The 19,936-nt window shown below is 39.7% G+C and overlaps 1 protein-coding gene across 2 annotated transcripts in view; it reads right to left on the reverse strand.

Annotated features, from left to right (window-relative positions):
* Positions 1-19,936, reverse strand: part of cacna1c (calcium channel, voltage-dependent, L type, alpha 1C subunit) — a 669,326-nt gene that overhangs the window by 154,162 nt on the left and 495,228 nt on the right. For both annotated transcript variants that reach the window (XM_063058026.1, XM_063058027.1), the window contains 3 exons: positions 15,942-16,088; positions 9,601-9,802; positions 6,385-6,543 (listed from right to left, as the gene is read on the reverse strand). In XM_063058026.1, coding sequence (XP_062914096.1) covers positions 6,385-6,543; positions 9,601-9,802; positions 15,942-16,088 — 508 coding nt within the window. The remainder of the gene's footprint in view (positions 1-6,384; positions 6,544-9,600; positions 9,803-15,941; positions 16,089-19,936) is intronic.

Here is a 19,936-nt window from a genome sequence, read left to right on the forward strand (position 1 = left end):
CTCAGGCAGCAGAATCAATACCATTAGATCTAAACAAAATCCAGATGTGGGCAGATAAATGGCCGGTGAAATGTAATATAATTAAGTGTAAAGCTTACATATAGGAAGTCGGAATATTAGATATAAATATACAATGGGGGGAGGGTTGAGTTAAAATGGGCACTGTATGAGAAGGATTTGGGAGACCATTACAATGGACAGACTCCTCACTATCATCATCGAGACAATGCACAGAAGTGATTAGGAAGGCTAATAGAATGTTGGGCTATATAATGCGCTCAATGGAATTTAAGTCTGGAGATGTTCCCCTTAAGCTCTATAATGTGCTTGTAAGGCCACACCTCAAGTACTGTGTACAGTTTTGGTCTCCATATTGTGCGAGGGGTGTGAAGGCACCAGAGAGAGTTCAGAGAAAGGTGACTAGACATTCCAGATCTGCAGGATATGAGCTTTGAAGAAAGGTTAAAACAATTAAATCTTTTTAGCCCGAATAGATGTAGAATGAAAGGAGACATGATGGAAGTGTTCAAAGTCATTAAAGGCATAAGTAAGTTGGATGCTAGTTGCTACTTCAAAACTAATCCATCAATGAGGACACAGGGCCATAGGTGGATACGGGTTAAAGGGAGATTTCAGACTAACATCAGGAAGTATTTCTTTACACAACGAGTTGTGGTCACATGGAACAAACTACCTAGTTGTGTAGTTGAGAATAGTACCTTAGAGACTCCCAAATCTAAACTCAATAGCTATTTCAACACACTATGTGAATAGGAATTTGGCTAGCTTTGTTGAGCAGAATGACCTGTTCTTGTCAAAAATGTTCTAATGTTCTAACTTTTCCTGGGCACACCACAAGGTGATAAAAATTAGTTGGCAAAGATTGTGTGGCCAGATTTGATGCATTTGGTTTCCTTGATTTAAAGTCTATTATTGGTGTGTGATTTTTTTGTGCCCAGTTTCTCTTTCTGTACTGCATGGAATTTGTGTTAAGTCCAGTTGGCAAAACAGACATCTCTGCTAATGTCTCATGAATAAAAAGCAGTCTATAACACATATCAATAATGTTAAGTAATTTAAATACTATTCTATTAAATTAGCAGTAAGAGCATCCAAACCCCACTTAGTCCTGCATAAAGAACATTCTTATTTCACTACCAAATGAAGCACACCATAAATGATGTACACTTTACAATACATTCTACATTTATAAATAAATAAATTGCACATAAACTTACAGTAAATAAATTATAAAGCAGTCCCAGTAAATAAATTATAAAATAGTTTAAACTCTTCTGTTTCTTAAGCTGTCCATCAGGATTGATGAGGACATGATTTCACCTGAGTTTGGTGGGTTCTGAGGAGGCTGATGAGGCAACGAGGCGATGTGGGAAATGAAAAGGAGCCAGGGTGTGGATTGGGATTGGGTTTTGTTGATGATATAATCCTTCCACCTGCTTCTGCAGGCACCTGATGCATGGATTTGAATTTCTCAAAGGCACTGTGAATGCTTCTTTTGCACTTTGAGTACTCATGGTCAGTGAGGATGGCTGTGTAATGTGAGGAGATTTGCCAAAGGATGCACTAGGATACAGATCAATTGTGAATTTGGGGGCAGAGAAATAGTAAACAAAGCTTTAGCCAGACAGTGAGAGATGTTGTGCTTTGGGAGGACAAATGCGATACGGAAGTATACATAAATGACAAGACTGTCAGGAGCATTATTGCACAGTAGGATCTTGGGGTGCAGAGAAGTAAAGATGGCGCAGATGCTCCTTTGCTTCATGCAACTCTGACAGGAATCATCAAATATTCCCAATTAGGACTACTAGAGCTGAATCCACAGGCACAGCCACGGGCACTTCAGTAAGCAGCGTCATTTTAAGATGATACACAAAATCAGCGTACCCTGGACGGCAGACTCAGGGCTGCGAGCGCAGTTCCCCTTTAAGAAAACAGAAGCAAGGGCCAGCGCGTTGAGCTATCGGTGCGATTGAAACGCAGAGGCTTTAGCCCTCTCTCCTGACTATCCTGCTGGCGAATGTATGTACAGTCTCTGGAAAATAAAACTGAAGACCTCAGAGCAGGATTGCAGTACCAGAGAGACAACAGAAACATGACTTATACCCGCCATTTAGGATGCTGTGCTGCAGCCCAATGGTTTCACCATTCACCATAAAGAAAGGTCAGCTCAGTCTTTTATAGATAGAGGAGGTGGAGTATGCTTTACGATGAACTCATCATGGTATACAGATGTGGTGGTTCTCTATCAGTCCTCACACAACTTAGAACATGATGCCTTCCCTATCGTTGCAGGGGATTTCAATCAGGCTAGCTTGACGAAGTCTGAAATACCACCTATCACTGGTGGAACCAGAGGAGCCAACACACTTGACCACTGATATACCACCATCAAGAACACTTACTGCACCATCTCATGCCAACACTTTGAAATGTCCGTTCACCTGGCCTTATTTCTATTTTCAGTGTCTGGGCAGAGACTAAAGATCACATTACCAGTGGTGAGGACCAAGAAGATATGGTCAAGGGAGGTAGAGGAGAGCTTAGAAGACTGCTTTGAGTTGGTGGACCAGGCAATATTCAGGGGTTCATCTTTAAATCTGAAGGAACACACCACAGTTGTCACCAACTTCATCAAGACCTGTGTGAAAGAGTGTTCGCCTTCGAAAACATACCGGACATACCCAAATCAAAAGCTGGGGATGAACCAGGAGATTCGTAGTCTGCTGAGGGCTAGATCTGTGGTGTTTAAGACCAGTGATTCAGAACTATACAGAAAGTCCAGGTACGATCTACAGAAGGTTATTTTAGGAGTGAAGAAACAATTCCTATTGAGGTTAGAGATGGAATTGGATACAAGTCAGCTCTGGCAGGGTTTCTAGGCCATTACTTCTTAGAAGGTGAAACCTAACATCATGAATGGCTCTGATGCTTCAAAAAGGAGAATAAAACTACCTGTGCAAATCCCTGAAGCATCTGGTGACACTGTGATCTCTATCTTGAAGGCCAGCATCAGAACGTCATTCATGAGAATGAACTCTTGCAACGTGTCAGGCCCTAAAAACCTGTGCCATCTAAAGGATGGGAATGTTCAAAGGCATTTTCAATCTTCACTGGTGCAGTTGGAGGTTCCCATTTGCTTCAAAAGGGCGACAATCATTCCAGATTCAAGGAAGAGCAGAGTGAACTGCCTCAACGACTACTGACAAATGGTACCCACATCTACTATGATGAAGTGCTTTGGGAGGTTGCTCATGGCCAGAATCAACTCCTGCCTAAGCAAGGACCTGGATCTGCTGCAATTTGCCGATCATCACAATAGGTCTACAGAGGATGCAGTCACTGGCTGTCCACTTAGCTTCGGATCACCTGGACATTAGTAATCCCTATGTTGGGCCGCTATTTATTGCTTATAGCTCAATTATATCCTCCATTCTACTCAACAAGCTCCAAAACCTGGGCTTCTGTACCACTTTCTGCAACTGTATCCTTGACTTCCTCACCAGGAGACCACCGTCCGTGCGGATTGGGAAGTAACAGCTCCTCCTCGCTAACGATCAACACTGGATGCATGCTTAGTCCACTGCTCTGCTCTCTCTGCATCCATGACCGTATGGTTAGGCAACACTCAAATGGCATCTATCAATTTGCTGATGACACGTACTGTTGGCAGAGTTTTAGGTGTTGACGAGGACGTGTAAAGGAGTAAGATAGATCAGCTGGTTGAGTGGTGTTTGAACAACAAGCTTGCCCTCAAAGTCAGTAATACAAAGAAATTGATTGTGGCCGTCAGGAAGTCAAGGGAACACGCACTAGCCTTCATCAAGGGATCAGCAGTGGAAAGGATGAGCAGTTTCATGTTCCTGGGTGTCATCATCTCTGAACATCTATCCTGGGCTCTACATATTGGTGCAGTTACTAAGAAGGCATGACAGTGGCTATATTTCATTAGGAGCTTGAGGAGACTTGGTATGCCACCAAAGACTCTTGGAAATTTCTATAGATGTACCATGAGAGCATTCTAACCTGTTGCATCACCTTCTGGTGTGGAGGGGCAAACACACAGGATCAGAAAAATCTGCAGAAGGTTGTGAACTCAGCCAGCTCCACCATGGGCACCAGCCTTCTCAGAATCGGGGACATCTTCAAAAGGTGGTGCCTCAAAAAGGTGACATCCATCATTAAGGACCCCCATCACCCAGGACACGCCCTCTTCAAAGTTCAAAGTACAGTTTATCATCAAAGTACATATATGTCACCAGATACAACCCTCAGGTTCATTTTCTTGCAGGCAATCACAGTAAATACAAGAAACACAATAGAATTAATGAGAGGCCACGCCCAACAGGACAGACGGCAACCCAACCAATGCACAAAAGGAACTACATATTGTGCAAATAGAAAAAGAAAGAGAAGGAAAAAAGAGAAACAATAATAAATAAATAAACAATAATATTGAGAACATGAGATAAAGAGTCCTTGAAGGTGAGTCCATTGGTTCTGGAAACAGTTCAATGATGGGGCAAGTGACATTGAGTGTAGTTATCCCCTCTGGTTCAAGAGCCTGATGGCTGAGGGGTAATAACTGTTCCTAAACCTGGTGGTGTGGGTCCTGAGGCCCCTGTACCTTTTTCCTGATGGCAGCAGCGAGAAGGGAGCGTGGCCAGGATGGTGGTCATGCTTTTTCATTGCTACCATTAAGGAGGAGGTACAGGACCCTGAAGACGCACATTCAATGTTTCAGGCAACACACACAAAATGCTGGAGGAACTCAGCAGGCCAGGCAGCATCTTTTCCTAGATGCTGCCTGGCCTGCTGAGTTCCTCCAGCATTTTGTGTGCGTTCAATGTTTCAGGAACAGCTTCTTCCGCTCCGGCAACAGATTTCTGAATGGACAATGAACACTACCTAATTAGTTTTTTCCTCTCTTTATTGCACTACTTTCTTAACTTAATTCTTTTGTTATACTTTTTATTGTAATTTTTTTTATTATTATGTATTGCAATGTGCTGCTGCTATAAAACAACAAATTTTACGACATATGCCAGCAACGTTAAACCTCATCCTGATTCTGAAACTCTTAATTTCCTGAAAACAGCAACACAAGTGGATAAGGTTATATAAAAAAAAGCATACGACATGCTTGGCTTGATCATTTGGGGCGTTGTGTATGAAAGTTGGGAAATCATGTTGCAGCTAATCTTTGGTTAGGTCACCTTTGGATTACTGTGTGCACTTCAGGTGGGTGCATCATGGGAAAGATGTGGAGGCTTTTGAAAGGATTTAGATGAGATCCACCAAGGTGTTGCTGGGATTGGGGTGTATTGGTTAAAGGGAGAGTCTAAACAAATTGGAATTGTTTTCTCTGGGGCATTGGAGGATGAGGGCCGACTTGACATAAGTATATGAAATTATGAGAAGCATAGGCAGTTTAGAAATCAGAGTCTTTTTTTCCCCGCCAGTGTGGAAATTTCAAATAAAGGAGGGCACAGGCCTACAGTGAGGTTAGTTGGGGGGAGGGGAGAGGGCAACTCAAACAGTTTAACACAAAGAATGGAAAGTGTCTAGAATGTTCTGCTGGGAGGTGGTGGAGGTACCGATATGACAGTCACATTTAAAAGGCACTTTGGCACGTGATTATAAAAGGAATAGAGAGATAAGGGCCATATGCAGGCAGTTGGGATGAGTGTTAACAGAGACAAGGCTGGCTGCAGAACCTATGCTATTGTGTTCTGTGGGCAAGGGGCTTCTAAGAGTCAATAAGGATGTTATATTCTTACAAGGAAACTGAGCATATCCTTAAACCTTTACCAAAGTGTGACTGGTAACCATTTCCCTTGGCTAGATTAGAGTAGATTCAACTTTATTGTCATTGTGCCGAGTACAGATACAAAGCTAATGAAATACAGTTAGCATCTGACCAGAAATGCAAAGAATAGTGTTATTTACAAAATAACTGTGAATAAAAAGTAAGTGCTACAGCATACAAATATAAAAGTACTGAGACAGTACAATACAGATGCAATACTGCTTAGCGCTGTGATGTGAGGTTCGGCAGTGTCACAGCCTCAGGGAAGAAGCTCTTCCTGTGCCTGCTGGTGCGGGAGCGGAGGCTCCTGTAGCACCTACCGTATGGGAGGAGAGTAAAAAGTCCATGGTTAGGGTGAGATGCATCCTTGATAATGCTTTTCACCCTGCCCAGGCAGCATTTATGGTTAGGGTTGTGTATTATAGTGTCTTTTCACCTTGCAAATGGCTGGAAAAATTCCACTGTGTTGTTCAAACTCTGCATTTGTGGATTCCTTGCAAGTGCAGCAAAACATTAATTACACAAAGCAATTTTCAATATCTTTTTTCTCCTACCTGCATTGCCAAGCAAATAGTGTTCAGCAATATAAGGACAAACATCAGGTATTCAAAGTATGTGGAATTAACCACATACCACACTTTGTATTGATAAGGATTCTTTGGGATATAACGACGTAGAGGCCGAGCTTTGAGGGCATACTCCACACATTGCCGCTGTAAATGATAGATAAAGCATAATTATACCTTACAATAAAAATCATGTTCCACAAGAAACTATTTCACGCTATTTACTTATTGTAATTTTTACATCTTGCACTGCAGCTGCTGCCTTAGAACAGAAGCTTTCACAATATATGTCAGTGACAATGAACTTGATTCTAATATTGATAGGTTTCTTTAATTACTTTATAAAAATCAACATTATTTAATTTGTGAGATATATTTTCATACTATTTCCAAATCACTAATCCTGTATTGTAAAAAATTCTAAAGAAATACCAATCTTTATTTTAAATATTATATTTTACACCTTATCTATAAAATATTTACCTGGTATCAAAAGTAGATGAAAGCGTCAACAACAATTAAACCTGAAAATGTGGTACAGCTTTGAAAATGTTGGTCACATGTTTAAAATCATTTTTGTTTTTGAAATTTTGCTTCAAAATCAAAAATCTACACAAATGTACTGATATGTGAAAACAATTCATATAGCCAAGTTATTCAACAGAAAGTGACTGTTTGGTCTAACAGAAATTAGCCAGTTTTTATGTTCCACATGAAGCTTCTTCCATTCTGCTTCACTTTTCTGCACATTTCCTTTCTCCCTCACATAGAACCCACCTTCTCTTAAAATTCTCTTCAGCCACTCTATTTTACAGGTTAGCATTGGCTATCTTAAGATTATGATCTCGAGTTCTAGAAATCCACAATGGAGAAAACAACCTAGAAATCCTTTAATGGAACAGACCATACATTGCAGATATTTTATGGAAGAACTCTGCTAGTATGAGGTTCTGATGTTTGACTGGGCATAAGCCATAAAACATTGTGCAGAATTAGTATTACCCATGAAAATATTCCCCATTTTTCTCCCCCTGTTGCTGATAGTTGATGAAATTTGTTGACAGAAGATTGGGGTTGTGTTTTGTGTGGAGAATAGGAGGTAGAGTGAAATGGTGAAATAATCATGGTCGGTGGCGGGAATGGACTTTGGTGGAGCTAAAAGGATAATAAGTGGCGGACTTAGCTGAAGAGAGGTTCAGCGAGGCATTGAGTAAGTGATCAGAGGAGCCATATGATATCATTAGGGAGGGTTTGAATATAGTTGGTGTGAAGATTTATGAAAAGAAGCTCTCTTTAGAAATGTCAATGCCTTCAACTTCTCTCTGATGATCTGTTTCTTTGTAGTCATTGTTCATGTAGAAAAATTTCACTTAAATGGTACGTAAATGTATGCCCAGTGGCCTACATGAGTGTACGTTACTGGAAATGCATTATTTGTGCATATAGCACACAATTACATTTACCATTTTGGTTCTTGATAAAATTCACTCTTACCATTCAGAAAAATATTGTCCTTGGAGAGAATTTCTATTCAACATTCCCTATGTCTACTCTCGCAAAATGCTTTGTTGTTTTAAAAATTATTTCAAATTTGAGGATAACATGTTGAAATGATCCTCAGCTTGTTCTGTCTTGCCTGATAGTAACAATCTGTTAGTTTTTGGATAATGCTTTAAAATATATTTTGCACGTTTGCCAGTAATTCTAGCGCTTTCCAAAATAAGGAGATCAGCATATTGCACCATACTTTAAAAGTTGTCTGGTCGAGCTTCATTATAGTTTTAACTTAATTGAGTAGAAATTGTCCCTAGGTGTACGAAATAGGCAATATCATATAGACTGTCTGTATTGTGCCAATCTGACAGTCACTTTAATTGACATTGACTAGATGCCAAGATACATAACAGGAGCGCAATTTTACACATTGCCCAGAAAGACTTCCTTCCCACTACTTATGTTTTTCAATTACTTTCCCCTGGAACTGAAGCCTAATGATTTTCATGTATATTTACCCCAATGAAACATCACATTTTATTTCCAAAGCAACAGTTGCAAAGTGATTGCCATGGTGATTTTAGGGAAGAATTACAAATAATTGCTCTCAATTAAGAGAAAGTAGCAACTATTCATGTGAAGTAAAAGGCCTGGTCAGAAAATCGACACTGCCCAAAACTTACTAAACAAATGCAAAAATGAGTGATGGAAATCCATCTGAAATCAAAGCACTTAAGGAGAGTAGATCCAGCAGAAGTCAAGGGTCCGATGTCTGCAAGTATGGGCCAGGAACTAGAGGTTGGAGGTCCGATGTCTGTGAGTCTGAGAATCTGGAGACAAGGACCTGAGGTCAGAAGCCCAGGGATGGCCTGTCCTGGGGTTAGAGACGTGTGTGTGTGTGAGTCAATGGGTGGGAGCAAGGCCAGGAAAGGGCATGCTTTGTTGTTGCTGTTGCTCGTGTTCAAAATACAAAGTAAATTTATTATCTAAGTATGCATTGTTCTGATGAACATTGTGGACATGCTAATTTGACTCCAGAGTGTTTGGTGACACTTGCATGCTGCTCCCAGTGCATCCCTAGACTGCATTGTTTGTTAACGCAAATGTTACATTTCAATGTACGTGTAATAAATAATCTGAATCTGGGTTTTATAAGTGATTTATGAAAGTGTGGTTTAAGAACTTGTTCCTTTCTATTTAGATTCTGAGTTTCCAAGAAGTATTTGGCTTTTTTAATCCTGTTAATCACACTGTGGCAACTATGAACTTGTACATCCAGCATATCTGTCTCAATCTATGCTAGAACAGTCCAAGAGCATTCTTCCTGGTTGTGGTCACTCTGCTCATACAGTAGGGAATGCTGGTCCCTTAAAAGCAAATTAAACAGATGGGAATAGTTTAGATAGTGGATAATCCCCTGTGGTCACACTGCCTGTCAGTGAGGAGCAATCTCATTTTTGTATCTTTAAAGGCATTGGATGAGTATCATTCATCATCCAGATGAGATGCTTAAATTTCAGATCAGCTAACTGACTGCAACCTGTATGTTTTCTGGAGTAATTATAACTTACCAATGATGCCAATTTACTTGCAGAAATATTTACCAGAAACAATTGAACAGTAATGATATAATTAATTGTTAATTAAATGTCAGTAACTAACAAAGTCATTTTGTTAAATTATGACTCCAACTTCTATTATATACTTCACCTGATTTTTGTCCAGCTCACAGTTTTTGTATTCTTGTTCTCCCTGTTCCTGAAATGTGACAATGACGAAACCCACGAAGATATTCATCATGAAGAAGGCAATAACAATGATATAAATAATGAAAAATATGGATATCTCCACTCTGTAGTTGTAAATGGGACCAGTATCCTCTGTATGAGAATCAATAGCTCGATAAAGCAACCTGCGTGCATAAGATGGGAAAATATGCAAATGTTTAATTGTAACTATATAAAACTTTACTTTATCATTTTACTTTCTTATAACTTTTTAAAAACTCTTACCCTTTCAGAAATACTCTTTTGTGTTGACCAGATGTGGGTGGTGGGGGAAGGAATGTTAATAGGTAAAAATTGTAGGTACCTTCTGGAAGGCATCTAGCATTTCTCCCCTTCATGGGGTAGGGTATTGAGGAATGCTTTGGAACAAACGGATCAGGGAAATACAGATCCATAATTCATTGAAAGTGGTTGTAAGGAAAGCTACTGGCACATTGGTCTTCATAATTCAAAGTATTCTGTACAGGATATGGGATGTTATGTTGAAGTTGTATGAGACATTGGTAAGGACTAATTTGGAGTATTGTGTGCAGTTCTGGTCACCTACCTACAGGAAAGATGTAAATAAGGTTGAAAGAGTACAGAGAAAAATTTACAAGGATGTGCCAGGTCTGGAGAACCTGAGTTATAAGGAAAGATTGTTTTCCATTGTTTAAGTCACAGGTAGTTAGATTCTTGCATTGCAAGAGAAATAAGGGTTACGGGGAAAAGGAAGGCAAGTGGAGTTGAGTCCGCGTCCAGATTAGCCATGATCTTATAGAATGGTGGATCAGATTCGATGACCAGATGACCGACTCCTGTTCCTATTTCTTATGTTTTTATGTTCTTATGAATTGTGTATTAGGTGAGAAATGAAGAGATTAATGGAAATACCTATTGGATTTTTCTAAATGGGGGAAAAAATTCAGAAATCAGAGAGGGAAAGTGACTTGGGATCCTGGTTCAGTATACCCTAGAGATGAACTTGCGTTGATCGTAAAGAAGATACATGCAAGATTGACATTCATATTCAGGGGAGTAGAATATAAAGCAAGGACATAGTGCAAAGATTTTATAAGGTATTGATTAGACCATATTTGGAATATTGCGAACAATCTTAGGTCCTGTATTTAAGAAAAGATGTGCTGACTCTGGAGGGAATTCAGAGGAGGTTCACAAGAATGATCCTAGTAGTGAATGACGTAGTGATGTTCGATGGATCTGGATCTGTACTCAATGGAGTTCAAATGGATGAGGAGAGTACTACTAGATACTGAAAGGCCTGGATGAAGTTGGCATAGAGAGGATGTTTCCAGTAGTGTGAAAGTCTAGGGTCTGAGGGCACAGCCTCAGAATAAAGGGGTGTCTCTTTAAAACTGAAATGAGGAACTTCTTCAGCTAGGGGGTGATGGAGCTATGGAATTTGTTGCCTCAGAGGGCTGTTTTGTCAAGTCATTGGGTGTATTTAAGACTGAAATTGAACTTACTAAAGCTTCTAAAACGATCAGATTGTTGGTTATTTTTTATTTGGGAAATTTCCTGGATGATTCTATGTCAATTCTTTTGAATTTGCACTGCCCTCCAAGATATTAGTAGGGATCACATGAGCGGGGAATTCAGTGCAGAGTTCTATTTTTCTCAGGATGTGGTAGGTATGGAGGTGTTATTGTGAAGCACAGAAAGCAAAAATATATTCTTTAACTATGAATGCAGGGACTAGTAAATGGAACAAGAACACAAGATACTGGAAAAACTTTGCAGATCAAGCAGCATCAGTGGAAAAAAGGAACAGTCAACATTTGGGTCTGCAACCCTTTGTCAGAACTGGAAAAGCGAGGGATACACAAGGAGTAAAAGAAAAGGTGAGAGTGTATATTGGACTGCTAGAAAATGACACTGGAGAGGTAGTACTGGGGGAAAAAGAAATGGTGGATGAACTTAACAAGTATTTTACGTCAGTCTTTGCAGTGGAAGACACCAGCAGAATACTAGAAATTCGAGAGTATCATGGGACAGAAATGAGTGTAGTTGCGATTACTCTTGAGAAGGTGCTTGGGAAGCTGAAGTTAGGTAAGTCACCTGAACCAGATGAACTACACCCCAGGGTTCTGAAGGAGGTGGCTGAAGAGATTGTGGGGCATTAATGATGATCTTTGAAGAATCACTAGATTCTGGAATGGTTCCAGAGGACTGGAAAATTGCAAACGTCACTCCACTCTTTAAGAAGGGAGGGAAGCAGAAGAAAGAAAATTATAGGCTAGTTAGTCTAACTTAAGTGGTTGGGAAGATGCTGGAGTTCATTAGTAAGGATGAGATTTTGGTGTACTTGGAGGCACTTGATGAAATAGGTCAAAGCCAGCATGGTCTCTTTAAGGGGAAATCTTGCCTGACAAATCTGTTGGAATTTTTTGATGAAATAACTGGGAAGATGGACAAAGGTGAGATAGTGGATGCTAACAACAGGAATTCTGCAGATGCTGGAAATTCAAGCAACATACATCAAAGTTGCTGGTGAACGCAGCAGGCCAAGCAGCATCTATAGGAAGAGGCGCAGTCGACGTTTCAGGCCGAGACCCTTCGTCTGTTTACTTAGGTTTTCAGAACATATTTGACAAAGTGCTACACATGAGGCTGCTTAACAAGATCAGAGCCCATGGTCTTACAGGATACTTGCATGGATAGAAGATTGGCTAACTGGCAAGAGGCAAGAAGTGTGAATAAAGGGTGCCTTTTCTGGTTTCCAGTGACTAAGGAGGTTCATGAGAATGATTCCAGGAATGAAAGGGTTAATGTATGAGGAGGATTTGATGGCTCTGGGCCTATACTCACTGGAGTTTAGAAGAATGTGGTTGGGGGATCTTATCGAAACTTATGGGATATTGAAAGTCGATGTTTCCAATAGTGATTGGGTCTAGAACAAGAGGACACAGCCTCATAAATAGAGGGACGTTCATTTAGAACAGAGATGAGGAGAGATTTCTTTAGCCAGAGATAGTGAATCTGTGGAATTCTTTGCCATAGATGACTTTGGAAGCCAGGTCATCGAGTATATTTAACACAGAGGTTGATAGGTTCTTGATTAGTCAAGGCATCAAATGTTACAGAGAGAAGGCAGGAGGAATGGAGTTGAGAGATAATAAATCAGCCATGATGGAATGGCAGTGTAGACACAATGGGCTGAATGGCTTAATTCTGTTCCTATGGTCTTATGGTCTAGTTAGTTCAGAAAGCAGGAAATGTAGAATATTAGTGAAAACTAAGATGTAAAATTAAAACAAATTGTTAGATCTTCTGGAACTATTCAAAAGAAGAGCCGCGGCAGAACAGTACTGTGCAAAAGTCTCAGACACCCTAACTTTTTTTTTCAGTTTAGATTCAGATGGTATGGCCTCCGCAGAGTCCTGATCTCAACATCATTGAGGCTGTCTGGGATTACCTGGAGAGACAGAATCAAGCAAAACATCCGAAGTCTGCAGAAGAACTGTAGCAAGATCTCCTAGATGCTTGGAACAACCTGCCACTGATCTTCTTAAACAATTGCATAACAGTGTATCTAAGAGAAATGATGCACTTTTAAAAGCAAAGGGTGGTCACATCAAATATTGATTTGATTTAATTTTTTTGTTTACTGCTCTTTATAGTTTTTTTGACATTTAGAAACTTTTCATTATTTTTGAAAGCATCTTTGCTTTACAAAATGTCTTACATGTGCCTAAGACTTCTGCACAGTACGGTAGGTATCTGTCCCTTAAAAGCTGAGGTGATGGTATTAATAGTGGGACAACTGAAAGAACAATCATGTTTAATATGCATTTTGGATCTGTGTTCAGATTAAAGGACACAAAAAGCATGTCAGAATTAATAAGGAATGGAAGAAATAGAAGCAGGAGTAGGTCATTCAACCCCTGTTTCTGCTCCACCATTTAAAAAAAATCTAAAAATCTATCAGTCTTTTTCGAAAGTATAATCAACAACTAGGTCCCCACAGTTCTCTTGGGAAATTAAACTAAAAATAATTTTCATCACCTGTATCCTGAATGGCACTTTGATACTATGATTACCATCAGAAATATCATCTAAACATTCACTCTCTTAAGCACAGCAAGAAGTTTGGACACTTTACTGAAATCACCTCTCATTTTTTGAAATGCATGAAAATACGGGACCAATTACTTATCTCTGAACTTATGACGCTCATCATCTCAGGAATGAATCTGGTAAACATTTATTGTACTCCCTCAATTCAACTCCTTAGATTGGGAGACCAGACCAGGACACAATACCCCAGTATGCGATTTCACTGAGAATCTATATAATTGGAATGTTTGCATCCATACAGCAATCCAATGGTCACATCTTCCCAAAATGTAATTAACCTGTTTATTCCCACTCTCTTTTCTATTCATGAACTTACCCACAATCCGTATCAGTATATACTGCTAACAACGTGCATGCTGCTTAATGATTTCCTGTACCTTATCAAAGAGCTGCTGAATATTCAGATACATATCAATTTATTTGCCTTTATCTAACCTACTAGTTATAGCCTCAAAAATACCAATGGGTTTTCTCTTCATAAATTCATGTTGACTCCGCTCAACATTATTTTCTGAAAGTCCTATTACCACTTTCTTAATACTAACTTTCAGCATCTTCCCAGCTATTGACATCAGTCTAACTGGTCTATACTCTGTGTTCTCCCTTTCCTTTTTCTTAAGTAGTGCTAATTGCAGTGAAAAGGAATGAAGAGTTTAATACGATCTCTATCAGTAGGGACAACAATAGGAACGAATGCGACACAACAGACTGTAGATGCTGGAATCTGGAGCAAACAAACATGTTGCTGGAGGAGTTCAGTGGGTCAGGAGCGTCTGTGGAAGGGTACTGAAGACATTTCAAGGTCTGAAGGTAGAGGAGAGATAGCTAGTATAAAGAGGTGAAAGGAATGAATGGAGCTGGTAAGCAAGAGGTGGATTCAGGTGAGGAGCGATGGTAGGCACTTGGAGGAGGGGAGAGTGGAAATAGTAACAGAAGATGGGAGGCAAGATAGGTGGAGGGAGCAAAGTGCGGAAGATGTTAGAACCTGATAGGAGAGAAGCTGGAGCATGGAATCAAGTAAGGGAGGATGGGAAGGAGATGGGAATGGGGGAAGTGAACTGGTGGATGGAATGCAAGAGTGATGGGCAGATGGAATGGGTAGAGGAAGAGAAAGAAAGGGTGATAGGAATGGGGTAAGGATACAAAGAATTGGGTATCTAGAGGAGAGAGGAAAGGGACAAAATGGGAACAGGTTACCTGAAACTGGAGAATTTGATATTTATGCCATCAGATTGTAGACTATCCAGGTGGACTATAAGCGTTTCCTCTACTTTACATTTATCCTCATCCTGGTAGTGGAGAAGGCTAAGGGCAGATATGTTGGTGTGCAAATGGGGAGGAGAATTAAAATGGTTACCCACCGGGAGCTCCAGATGATCATGGCAAACTGAGCCCAGCTACATGGCCAAAATGGCCATCTAGCTTATGCCTCGTCTCCTCAGGGAGGACAAGGCCACATAAGGAGCATCAAAGGCAATAAACGAGGCTGAATGATTTGCTTGTGACTGTCTACCTCACCAGGCAGGGCTCTTTAGGGTCATGAATGGTGGTGAGGTGTAGGGATAGGTGTTACACCTCCTACGGTTGCAGGGAGACTGTCCGAGGAGCTAGAGGGACCGGGGAGTCACAGAGAGAGTGATCCTCATGGAAAACAGGAAGGGGTGGAGATAAATAGTCACAGGGAGAAAGTACACATTCCATACAATCACTGCTGGAGGTCAGGATTAAATGCTAGTTGTCGGAGCCATAAGGTAGCAGTCCTATTAATTACGCTACAAAGTACAGTCATTTTTTATTTCCTTCAGATAGTTCCTGTCATTTACTCGGTAACATAAACTAAAAGAATAAGCAATGTGTTCTAATTCAATCTGATCATATTCTTGTTACTTAGAGTTACTTAAAATCCAGTTGCTGATGTCAAACACTATAAATTTCATGTGCAGCTGTAACATATATAATGGTTTTCTTGTTTATGAGTTTGATATGCTCCTTGGAATCCTTTATAAAAGTCCATATATAAGTGGCAGTTACCATTGCTACATGGGCAACATACCCATCATTATTTCCAGCATTAATGTTTATGTCAGATTATTTCTTCATCAAATGGAATAAAAAAATAAGTATCAATCACTTAGATTAATTGGTAACTCAATTTTCAGCAACGTATGCAAACAATATGGTACTTACTGTGGCCAGCCTTCAAAAGTAGATACAGTGAACAGGGCCATCATAGCAGAGGGAACACTATCAAAGTTGAATGCACTATTCTTCCATTCTCGATCTTTTATCATAGGTTGATTTACATCCCCTTCTTTGTACAAAATATACTGGCCTCTGTCAACAGCAAATAAATATGGTCATGAATTTCCAAAATGTATAAATTACATATCCAATGTGTAAAAACTTTTCAATCCCACCTGTTAAGCAATTTTCTCTTCCTGAACCTTGCAGTAAGTATAAGACCAAATATTTAATTTGCACTCTGGCCATTTCTGAGCCCACATGCTCATTAGTTTCCATTGATTTCATGTTAATTTAAACAGTGTCACAGTATAAAAATAATTTTACAGTTGCTTCTCTTTTTACCTTCAATTTCTAATAGCTGAAAATTCTTAAGGTTTCATAGCATAGGTTTAATATGAATAGAAGAAGATTTTCAGTTTGCACATATATTTAACATTACATTGTCATTAAAACCATTATTCAAGACTTATTCCAGAGCAAAACAAAAAAGAGCTTCCACAGAATGCAAAGCCTTACACCATGTAGAGTTGGTATCATATTAGGAGGAGAAGAAGATGGTGGCGTGACGGCCCACTCCGGTGAATGATATTTGTTATGTGTCAAGTAGGGGACCATGCACAATTCTGATTTGATGGAGACAGACGTGAGAGTACAGAGGAACATCTGGAGAAACTTCTGAAATGCCTGCTTCACTGCCGCTGTTACTGTGTGGTCCGGAATCTCTGGAGGAGAAGGCCCTGAAACCTCGGCTTTGCTTGTTTCAGTGGCCGGGACGAGGCCAAAGGCGCTCGGCAGAGGATGGCGCTCAGGAGGCTGTATCGGAGGGGCTGGTCAGAGGCTCGAAGTTTTCGGATGGATGGACTCAGTGTCAGCTGTGGTCGGGTGCTTCCAATGCATCGGCTGTTGTTGGTGCCTGGAGGTTTATGGCAGGGAGTTTCTCCCTTTTGCCGCCTGCTATCGGGGACTCGGGAGTCGATCGTGACTTTGAGACTTTCTTTCACTGTGCAATGGTCTGCTCTTTATCAAATTATGGTATTGCTTTGCACTGCTGTAACTATATGTTATAATTACGTGGTTCTGTCAGTGTTAGTCTTTGGTTTGCCCTGTTTTTCTGTGATATCACTCTGGAGGAACATTGTATCATTTCTTAATGCATGCATGCATTTCTAAATGATAATAAACGAGGACTGAGTGTTCTCATAATCTAATCTAATCTAATCTAATATTACCCATACATTCACTTTAAGATTCATCAAACTGCTTACAAGTTTGTTTCTCAGGCAAGTATTTTGCAATCTCCTTGGCTTAACTAAGTGTTTAGAGAGGTAGAAATCTCCCCCTCTGCATAGGAATACCTAAAATTTCCATTTGCTGGGACAAAATTCAATATTCAAGGATCCAAAGACAGCTATGGAGCTAGTCAGCAAGGAAACAGACACAAAAACCTTACTGTCAATGGGACTATATTTTTAGTCAGTGATGAAATATACTGCTTATGTTCTTTTTTCCCTGTTGTCAAAGATATATCATGTTATGGCCCATTCATAACATTTAATCTGAAACCAGAAGAAACTTAATTTTAATTTGAAGCACATTCTCCTTCACAATTTACATCAGGCTTATTATTTCTCAATTTAAGACATACATGTCTAGAAATTTTCATGCACCATGACAGGTATACTACAATAATGCAGCTACGGGGTGGCTTGGACCATTGCTCTGATTGGCTCTCCACTAAAACCACTCTTGGTATTGCCTGTTTTCAAAATTATGATATCCAGTATTTCTTCCTGATCCTGAGCTTGGTAGGAATATAAAAGACAGATTTTAAAACAAATATAAAATGAAACATAGTTGGTGGGACATAAACATGAAATGGAGAATGGAAAATTGCAGCTAGTGATGAGATAAAGCCAAAGGGGAAAGTCTGGCAGTGTAGTGACTTCAGGAACGGGATAATGGTAGGTCACTGAGATGCACAGAAAAAATGGCAGCTGACAGTTTTGAAGAATCAGAGGAATATCAAGACCTGATGCTTAATGGGAAATTGAGGAAGAATGGCACTTGGAGTTGTAAGGGATCAGGCCTGGCCTCATAGGAGTTCATGGAAGGCAGTGAGGAGGGAGTGCTTCGATTGGTTCAGACTGGAGGTTCAAGCTGGCGAGTGTGGCAGGGGTTGGTGGAAAGAGGCTGAAGGATAAATATATGAATGAAATAGAACATATGAGATTCATATTGGAGTAGGCCTGTCCTTCCAATCAATAAGATCAAGGATGATCTTTTATCACAATGCCACTAGCCAGCTCTAATGCCATATAAATGTTTGGCATAAATGAAGGGAATCCTGGCTATTTTCTCAATTTAGTTTTTGTTCTTTAAGAGTTATTACAAATAAACAGCTGCCCTGATTAACCAATGGCCTAATTAACTGGAATCCACTTTACCTACTATCTCTTTCATGAATCTAATCAGCAACCGAGCTCCTACAGCCCCTTTGAGCAAAGAATTCCAATGAATCACTAGCCTGCGTGGATAAAATTCTTCTCACTACAGCCCTAAACAGTTCACTCACTACTCTGAGGCACCACAGGCAGAAGAAATATCATTTCTGTATCTATCTCATCTAGCCTTTTTTGAGTTTTGTATGTTCCAATGATATTCTTCTAGACCAGTACAGTACAGTTTTTTTTTAACCTCTTTTCAGGAGCCATTTGTACAAACTGCTGCTAGACAGTCAGTTCAGACATGCAGGTTGCTGTCAGCATTCAAATAAGGCGTCACGCTGACACAAACTTCTGTGCTCTACTGACAAGCTATTATGAACAGGAACGGAATCATAAGCTGCAACAGTGTAGTTGCCCTATCCACTATCGATGATGGCATTTGGCAAAATCCATCCAAATGTATAAGTTCTAAATAATTTACAAAATATTTGACAGGCCTAATTCTGCAAAATGCTATGCAAGTATAGTAAATGCATTGCTTTGAATAAACATACTCTATGAACAATGGGTGCTGGGGACACCATGAGCTTCAAATTCTCCAAGTTGCACACCTTTCTGATTTGAAAATATACCACCATTCCTTCGGCATAGTTGGGTTGAACTCCTGGAGTTTTCTGCCTTAATCATCATATAAGCAGCTTCATTCAAAAGAATTTAGTACTTAAATAAAGTAGATCATCACCAGGCATGGGCATGGGGATGGGAAATAAATATTAGTGTTGCTAGTGACAACCACATCTTGAAAAAAAATTGGAAAAAATCCAACGGAAATGTAAAATATTGTTGATAGCATGCTTTTGTTATCCCATCATATGATATTCGTAAACAGAATGAGACAGCATAAGTGATATTTTGCAATTAATGCAAGCCAAATGTTTGGGACAACTAGGTCCTTCTATATGAACTTAAAAAAACATTGAGTTAAACAGTAAATTCTTCAGCTCTGGAAACTTGCCTTCATATTCAATTGTAATCAATCATATTTAAGTTCACAACACACCCTGGTCTAAAACCTAAAAGCTTATGGCAACACATGAAGCAAACACAAGGGCTCCCGGGATCACAGATGACATGACTTACAGAAATATGACTTTAAGCAAGTTCTTCCATCTATTTTACAGTAATTTTAAACATAGTAACAATAATAATAACAATAATGAAATATTTTTCCATTCATTAATGAGTGGATACAGCATATGCTTCATTAGTTTAATTACAGGTAGTGTTAAGGTGATTATTCAGTGAAATGAAAGAAGCAAAGTGTATACTTTGTTAGCAAAGTATAAACTAAAACCAGGAAGAATGAGCATATCATTCCAATCCCAACTACTCTGCATTGGCTTCCTGTATCTTGATTTTAAAGTTCTGTTTTTAAATCTCTCAATGGTCTGGGACCAAAGTACAACACAGAATCGATTTCATTTTTATAATCCT

Source organism: Mobula hypostoma, chromosome 9, assembly GCF_963921235.1.
Source record: "Mobula hypostoma chromosome 9, sMobHyp1.1, whole genome shotgun sequence".
Taxonomy (NCBI): domain Eukaryota; kingdom Metazoa; phylum Chordata; class Chondrichthyes; order Myliobatiformes; family Myliobatidae; genus Mobula; species Mobula hypostoma.